This window comes from Ascidia mentula, chromosome 4 (genome assembly GCF_947561715.1).
Source record: "Ascidia mentula chromosome 4, kaAscMent1.1, whole genome shotgun sequence".
Classification (NCBI taxonomy): domain Eukaryota; kingdom Metazoa; phylum Chordata; class Ascidiacea; order Phlebobranchia; family Ascidiidae; genus Ascidia; species Ascidia mentula.
Window position 1 is genome coordinate 9,944,976 of NC_138569.1, and position 9,029 is coordinate 9,954,004.

At 38.3% G+C, this 9,029-nt stretch overlaps 1 protein-coding gene across 1 annotated transcript; it reads left to right on the plus strand.

The window, feature by feature from the left end:
• The first annotated feature begins 301 nt into the window (after window positions 1-301).
• Window positions 302-2,843, plus strand: LOC145898056 (endonuclease V-like). The gene is made up of 4 exons (XM_082986498.1): window positions 302-345; window positions 642-798; window positions 924-1,055; window positions 2,727-2,843. The coding sequence occupies exons 1-4, from the start codon at window positions 302-304 to the stop codon at window positions 2,841-2,843; spliced, it is 450 nt and encodes a 149-aa protein (XP_082842624.1).
• Window positions 2,844-9,029: the final 6,186 nt, after the last annotated feature.

Genomic DNA, 9,029 nt, shown 5'->3' on the forward strand with positions numbered 1-9,029 from the left:
TTACACATAATTTTACTCTGTTACGCAGGACAGAGTTCGAGAAGGGCATTTCCCAACCGGGAAAGTCTTTTTCATAGAAATACAGAGATGCGGCCTACATATTTTATTATTGTCATGTTTCAAAACACGCACTTTTCCAAATGGCCTTGTATCATTGGGGAAGCCCCATCCCCAAGTTCCAAAAACCCAAAGCACCTTATGTTTGTGAATAGTCTAGAATAAATAGATACGAAAACAGCACTTTAAAATAGAAATTCAAAGATTTTATTCATCTGCTACTAGTTTGGTAGCAATAACTGAAATGGCGAAAGTATTGTCAGAAACCATGCTTCTAGATTGGGCCAAGTAAGTGTGTTCATCTTTAGTATGCTTAATTAATTACGAAGCATTTTTAGTTGAATGCTAATACAATTGTGCAGTAAATAGGATTTTGTGTAAAATTGTCAGAAATTATGTTGTTTAGTATGTGAACATTTTGATAATCTACACATTATCTGCGCATTCATCAAAAAAAATCATCCTTACTAATTACAAACTTTCCAATCCACCCTGCAGACAATGAAGAGTGTCCTTCCGTAATAAAAAGCAAGAACTTGTTTTCATTTGGCTAAAACAAAACATAAAGACTTCCATATTTACAGGGAGCAGAACAACCTTCGCCAGCAACTTAGCAATACTGATGATGAATTATTATGTAACATTACTCAAGTGGGTGGGCTTGACATATCAGTACCAAAGAATGGGAATTCGAACATTGCATGTGTTACACTCATCGTACTTGATTTTGCGTCACTTAAGGTGAAATTAAGCGACACTTTATGAATCGTATTTTATAGATAATTCATATTGATGAACTTTTGTGATGTTTGGAAGTACATGTTTTGTGTTTGAGCTTAATTAACATTTAACAAATCAAATAACAGGTTTTGTATGAAGACAGTCAACTAGAAGAGTTAACTATCCCATACAAACCTGGGTTTCTTGGATTCAGAGAAGTGCCACTGTTCAAAAAAAGAGTGGAACAACTTAAAATGAAGCCCAGTATTATGCCCCAGGTAATGATTCCTCAAAGGAAAATATGTTTGTGTTTTGCAGTCTAGCTAGATTTCAATGCACAACTTGCCAGGTAAACCTTCGCATGTATGTAGGGATCTCCACCACTAATCAAACAATGCAGTAACGTTTCATGCAATTGTATGATTGACAGGTTCGCCCCACTGTGCAGGCCCTCACTTTACGATCATAGCCATTGTATCAACATTGTTAGATTTACAGGATTCAGACAGCAGGATCGCCCACCGAGCATGGGTCCTTATACTTGGTGATCACAGCTATTGTGTCAAGATCATTAGGTTCGCTGGCATCGCAGCCAAGGCATATTTTTCAGAAATTTACTTTTATTAAAGTGTAAAAACACATTGCCAAAATTAACGTAGAATAATTTTCAAAATAATCCGGACATTAGAAATGTCAGTGTATAAAGGCACAAAATTCCTAGCGCAGTACAGAAGCAATTAAAATAAATGATGTTAGGACGCATAGACGAAAATCTTTGTTTATGATAGTTAAATTATTCCTTTCTTGAAATTCTCTCCAAAAAGGAAATTCATTTGCTTCTGCATGTTGATTAAAATCATTCTTGAGTTGTGTCTTCAACTCCTCGTGCGCCTTCTCGAGGTCTTTTGGGTCAATGTACTTGGAATCACACAACTGCCAAATGGAAATGTGAACAGCAGTAAATCATCCCATGCATGAAATTGATGACATTTTAATATTTTAGATATGTTAAGAATAACGAGGTCGTAAATAATTCCTGCCTGGTATCATCTTCGTAAATGATCACTCAATTAAACACAAAAGTGTTTTGTTTTGCACTGCATAGTACGTGCTGTAATTGTAATAATATTCGAAAACTGTTTGCAATCCCAGTAATATCGAAAATGAGGAAATTAGAAACTTCTTTACATAGGAAACAAATTTGAAGTAGAAATAATATGCAGCGCATTCCTAAAACACAAAACAATTACAAAATGTGTACAATAATTTAACAATTGCTTTTCTTTGCACCAAGCTTTGTACACGTAAAGGAAATATATCTGTGGGTCAAACTAAACCATGTCGAATGCAAATTTTTTCTACGCGGCGAATACGTGTAAACAGATGCAAAATCACTTAAAAATAAAAAAACATGCAATAAAAACAATTAGTTGTGGGTTCGCCTGTATAGTTGCATGTGGGCACCTCGCATAGAACCAAAATTATTTTAGGAAAGTGTAACAAGCAAAATGCACAAATATTAAAATAAAAATTTTAATACAGACTTAAACCCGCCCTTTACTTTCACAAAAACTCCTTTCTTTGTCTCGTTGTTTTTCTTTATTGTTTCAAACATTTCTTCCATTTCCCTTTCATACGTTTGTGTTCGTTGGAATGAAATATCTTCACCGAACGATCGAAAACGGATGTTTCGTAGTAATTCCGATCTACATTGCTCGTGCGCACGATCCAAATCTTTTGGGTTTACATAACCACGGTCGCAATACTAAAGTAAGTTTATGTATATGAACAGTGTGTAAAAGGCGGCAAAAGTAGTTTTACCGATAACAACACTGCATGTTTACCAGTATAAAGAAGATTTAGCCAAGGACCCAAATACGCTGAAAGTAGATATGTACAGCACTCTATGTATTAAACATTGCTAGAACAATTATAACTTTTACTTATAGCAACAATGTGTATATGGTGCGCGGTACATTATTCAAGTTTTGGGTGTAAGGATGTGGAAAGCTGGGGGGAAGGGGTACGATTTACATGAGGGCTTGAAAGATATCGACAGGTCTTGAAAGATACATGCCACGAAATTAAATTATTAATCTCTAAAGGCGTAAAACCACCTTGTCACGCTTTCCACGCATGAATGAAACTGAAATAAAATTGCGCAACTTATTCTATACGATAAAGATAAAATGTAACTTTCATAATTCTAATGATATCATTACCAAATTGAAACCGCTAAGTTAAAGGTGGCCGATTAAACTGCTGGTATATCCACTATTTCTTCAACAAAATGTGTGAGGTTTAACGGACCGTAAATTTATTTGATAGAAACTACGCATATTATACAATGTAATAGAAAACTACGCAATGAAAAGTATGTTATTATGTCTTACGCTGGTCATCTGCTTTATGTAGCTTTCTTTAATTTCCTGTAGAATTTTTTCTGCTGTTTGTTGCATTTGCATGTGTGGCAGATTTATGCGAATTTGAAGGTGGGATATTTCTAAGATAATTTTGATAATAAAACACAATAGTTTGAAAACAAAAATAATTGTTTTTAATGTGATTGATCCGGGATAAAATTTCGTGCAATAAACCAAAACATTTTGAAATGATTTCATAACTGCATTAAATCTCATGAGATTACAAAAAAAAGTAAGAGATAGAAAATATAATTTTAAAATATCATGCTCCATTAATTTTGGCATCTTTAACCTTGACTGTTTTACTTTTTATTGCTGCCAACCTTAAGCTCTTCATTTGTGCCAGTTAGTAAAAATTGCTGGAAAACTAAGGGTTGGGGAAGTTGTATTTTTTTCCTAATTTAACTTTTCCTCGCTCCAGGATTCAAACACTATAGTTCCCTGCGCACGAGTTACGATCGGGTGTTCAATATTTTTGGCGAAGCGCCACCTGTCATAGTTGTGGTTTGTGGCAATGTTGTTGGCACATGTTTTTGTTTCTGTTCAACTGTATGTCATTGAATTGTAACAATCAGCTTTTACTTTTTTGATTTTCATTTTGAGCACTCTGTACAACTAAATGCTTATAATGAGGAGAATTCCTGTAAACTGAAAAGTACATTTATTATTATTGCGAAACAGAACAAGAAGAATAAAATTGCACAAAGATAAGCAACGCTACACAGCACACGTTTTTGTCCTTATCACACGGAGTGATTTTATGCTTATCAGGTAAATGTAGTTTCACGCAAGTTGTTATTTGCGCCGAAACTTCAACAAGTGTTTTTTTTGTGAGGAAAGGTTTAACTGTGCAAGGATTTAATAATTGGCATCAAAACGTGTGGGAAATAGCGATGCTGTTGCGTTGCTGGCGACGACTGTGCTAATGCTAAGGCAGTTACAGTTTGGTGTTTCATAAACTGTCCACACGCTCCGCTGGCCATGTCATTTCCTCTCTATCGTTCGCTTCGCAAGACCTGTGCCTGGCATTCTATTCTGTTGGTTATCACGTCAACTACTATTAGATTCTATTCGTTGCAATGTCTAATTCTATTCCATTCGCTTGATAAGTTCACTGCCAACTGGAAGAGACTGAAGTTTAAACGTTGCCTGCCTCAGTCTAGATTAAGGACCGGTAAGGCATAATTTGAGAAAAGACAATAATTTGTAAAGCAAATTATGCCTCACTCCGGTCCTAAATGTGGACTGAGGCAGGCAACGTTTAAACTTCAGGCTCTTCCAGTCAGCAGTGAACGTGTTAAGTGGATCGAATAGAATTAGACGCGGCAAGGAATACAATCGAAATGTAGTTGACGTGATAACCAATAGAATAAAATGCCAATCACAAGCCCTGCAAAGCGAACGATAGAAAGAAAACGGCATAGCCAGCGGAGCGTGTGAACAGCTTATGAAGCACTACTGCGTTTGCCTTAGCATTAGCACAGTCGTCGCCAGCGACGTAACATTATGGCTATTTTGCACACGTTTTCGACGACAATCATCAAATCCTAGCAACAGCAAACTCTTCCTATTACCCAACGTAACCAGCCTTCCGCGATTTGTTTGGGTTTATCTTTAGCTGGGAGTCATGTGAGAAATTGGTTTTGCATGGGGCCACGACTTGACCAGAAGGGAGTGTGAAGCGCACACGTCTTTTCTTCTTTTGTCGTGTTTTATCTCTGACAATCTTCGCGGAGTGTTTTTCTTTTCGCTGCGAAGATTTACAAACAGTCGCGTCGTCCCACAATTTTGATGGACCTGCTTCTGTGTTTGAAGATTGTCGAGCTCTTTCCGCTTTAAAATATTCCAACCAATCTTCGTCGGTTGGACCTCCGCATCGTTCTTCCTTCTCCTCAGTCTTTGATCCAACTCTTTTGATCATTGCCATCAAACTCCGAGGACTGAGGGGTTTAAAAATCTTGTTGCTTTTCACGCAAGGTACGTAACTGGATATTTTAGTTGGAGATCGACTGAGTTTAAGCTTTGGGAACGACTTTGTTGCGGAAAGGTGGTTTGACGTGCTTGCGCCACTAGATGACAGTAGAGTGAGTTTGGCTTGTGGCCCTTCCACTTGTTTCCCAGGGAAGCTATGAGGAACTTCACACGTTTGAGTGTATTTGTTTTCACTGGGCTTGTCAAATTCACTTTCCAGAAGTTTAGAGTTTTCTAAAAACTCCATTCCTTGAGTGTACAATGCATCAATAAGGCGCCTGGAAACTCGAACCTCGCCCACTGGGATATGACAACTGTCAGTCGTTGCGATTGTTCGGTGTTGAAATGCTTTACAAAATCCTTGCCCTTGTGAACTGATGATCGCAGAAATCATCCCAAATGTTTCCGCCCCAAAAAACTCGGGTATAATAAACATGGCGGGTTGTCGGGTTGGATTTCCCGTCTGAAAGTAAATCACCATCGAGACTGGAAGCAGTAAACGTTTATTCCAGGGCCTCGGAAGCTGCAACATGTTTCGGCCCATTTTCTGGGACACAGCATGTTCTGCGAAATACAAAATGATTGTAATGTGTTTGTGGTTTGAATTTATTTGTACGCAAATGTGACGCGAAACACTTGAATTCCCTAATCGGGTTTGTAAATTACTTAGCGGTATTGTCATTAATTTATATCGGAATATTGTACTTTGGCTGCTTACCGGGAGTGTTGTAAACAGAAAGAAAAGTTTCTGATACAAATTGAATGCCGATATTTTCTTCACGTTGTGCACATTCCCGAGTTTCCTTTACCAATAAAGTGTGTTTGGTTTTCTGAAAAAGACCACATCAAAATGATCATTATTGCTGAAAAACAAATTAAGTAAACAGTATAATGTAAAACTGTTCTGGTGTAGATCAAAATTTTAGTGCAATAAGTTTAACAGAATAGAAAAGTTGTTGGTTGTAACCAAAAACATCTCAAAATGCACTTAACATTTACGTTTCGGGAAATATTTTATCAATTTTCTGGAAAAAATGGGACGCGATTGTTTCTTTACCGTGGAGCTTCTACATCCTGCGGACGAAGTATCCGAGGTTTGTTGAACTTCGTTGGCCTTGTAACTTTCATCGTTGGAAGCTGTATTGATATTCACCGGGTGTGGGAAGCTGGTAATTGTGATCGGAGAATGGCCCAGTCGTAACTTGTGTTTACAATTAATGAGGTTTGTCGTCGTCATATTATCAGTTGTCTGTGTATGTTGATGAAAACTGGGTTTGTCGCGAAGACTTAACAGAATCCCCACGTTTTCAATGAATTCCGCAACTTGCGTGCAAACTTGATCTATCAAGTACGTGGGCACCAGAACCTCATCTGAGGGATTCAGACCACAAGATTCAACTGAATGACAATCAGGCTTCAGAACTCCACTTAATGTCAATGGTTTTGAAAATTCTTCTTGCGATCTTATGATCAGCGATAATATCCCGAAGGTTTGCTCGCCAAAAAACTCCTTGGAAATAAAAATGACCGGTTGTTGGGGTGGACGTCCTGTCTGATAAAACACAACCAAAGAAACAGGCAGCAATGAACGTTGGTTCCATAACAGTCGAAAGAGAAACTTGTTTTTCTTCTTTTGTTTGTGTCCAAGGGTGTCATTTGCCAAAGCACCGAAATTATTTTCAAATCCTTCGTGTTTTTGAACGTGAGTTTCCTTTACATGTGTATAAATGGGTTTAATTTGAAACAAGTTACAAGATTAAACAAAAGAAATATATTTATAATTTTAATCCTCTCTGTTTTTTATAATTTTTTTTTGCGTTTGTGGCGAAAAAGATTTTAACACTTCACAATCTTTGTCCAAATAATATTTTCACACAAACATTTCGATAAATACTTTACCTTATTTTTGGACGAGGCAAGACAAGATAATTCTTTTGGTCGTGGCCAGAACCATACTGCTGTTGATGGGTAAGAAAGCTGCAGAACTATCTTCTCTTTTCGATATCCTGGCCAACATTTGTCCGCTTTACTATAGCCTCGTTCCCAATCACTGCCTCCATCATCATGTAACATTTTTGGCAGTGTATTGAAACTAGAGGTATTGAAGTGCTTAACTTCAGAAATGACATTGGAAATATTCTCTTTGACTGTAGGTTGGTTTGACTTGCTTGCTTCTGCAAGTGGCACTGCAGTGAGATTAGTTTCAGAAACAGTCCGTGCAGAAGGCGACTTTCTGAATAATAAACCCTTAGTATCAACAGAAACAGATCGTGGCGATTCAAGTTCAACACGTGGGCCGCCTGAAGTAACATCGTCTTCATGCAGATTGATTTTAGTTCTGTCAGCGATTGCAATGTCGAGTGGATCTTTCAACATTTCAATTAAGGAGTTTCCAAGTTGGTGTTTTTGCTCAGCAATAGACTCTTCTGCAGTAACTTGGTTTGTTGTGCTTGCTTCGACCTGTAACACTTTTGTGAAGTTGTCTGGAAAACCCTTTTGTTCAGTATCTTGCTCACATGAAGTACAAGCCTCATCGTCAACAGAAACACTCGATAGTTTCGCACTAACATCTTGGAATTCTTGTAACGCGTCACCCATCAAGGTCTGCGTACAAATGTTGTGAAACTGCACATTGCTGTCTATCGTTGTCACACCTTCATCTGTCTGTGTAAATTGGTGCTCACAGGGTTTGTCGCAATCAATCAGTAAAATCTGGGCGTGGTCAATAAGCTCTGTAACTTCTTTGCACACTTTTCCAACCAAGTACCTGGGAACAAGAACCTCCTCTAGCCAACTATTTCGATTCGGTTCAACAGAAAATTCGTCGGTAAATCGATGTTGTTGCTCCCTAATAATCGAAGATAATATCCCAAACATTTGGTCGCCAAAATATTCTGGTCTAATAAATATAGTCGGCTGTCGGGTTGGTCGTCCCGTTTGACAGAAAACAACCAATGAAACTGGCAGCGATAATGGTTGGTCCCAATTCAGTGGGATATGGACTGAGCATAATGGATGAGTCACAACTCCTCCTTCATGTTTGTTCTCAGCGAAATCATCTGCTGCCGTTATGTGGTTTGATTCAGTACGGGACTCACAGTATGGGAGACATCCCTTGTGGTGAACAGAACTATCCATCGACGCTGGGTGCGCAATTAAGGCCTGTAAATTGTCACACGTCTGTGTGCTATTGGTGCGTGAATGTAGTTGAACTTCGTTCGTCTGCGTGGATCGATGCACGCAGAGTTTGTCGCGATTTCTCAGCAGAATTTGGACATTTTTCATGAGATCTGCACCTTCTACGCACACTTTTTCAATCAAATACTTGGGGACGGGAATCTCATCCAACAGACTCTGGCCATCGGGTTCAAGTTCATCAAAATCAGCTTTTGGAACTTTAAATATTAATCGATGTGGGAATCGTTGTTTCCACCTAATCATCGGAGATATTATCCGAAACATTTGCTCGCCGAGAAACTCGGGTGTGAGGAACATGGCCGGGTGTCGGGGTGGGCGCCCAGTCTGCCAGAATATTACCAACGACACCGGCAACAAAATAGTTTGGTTCCAAACCGATTGGATCTGGAACATGTCGATTAATGGAGGATACACAACTTGTCCTAAAAAACAAACAATGCTTGTAAATCCATGGTTATATTTGGTCCATGGTCACAGCGACATTTTCTTACCAATCCCGCATTGAAAATTACTCGCAAACCATTTTTCTTGACATAGGAAATCTGCCACTGTAGGGATTTTTATGTCAGCCGCATTCTTCCAGTGGAAACCTTTCAAGGAAATTACTATTAACGCTTTTTCACAAATGATTTATTACATAACCTTGTATTTTAGATGCTC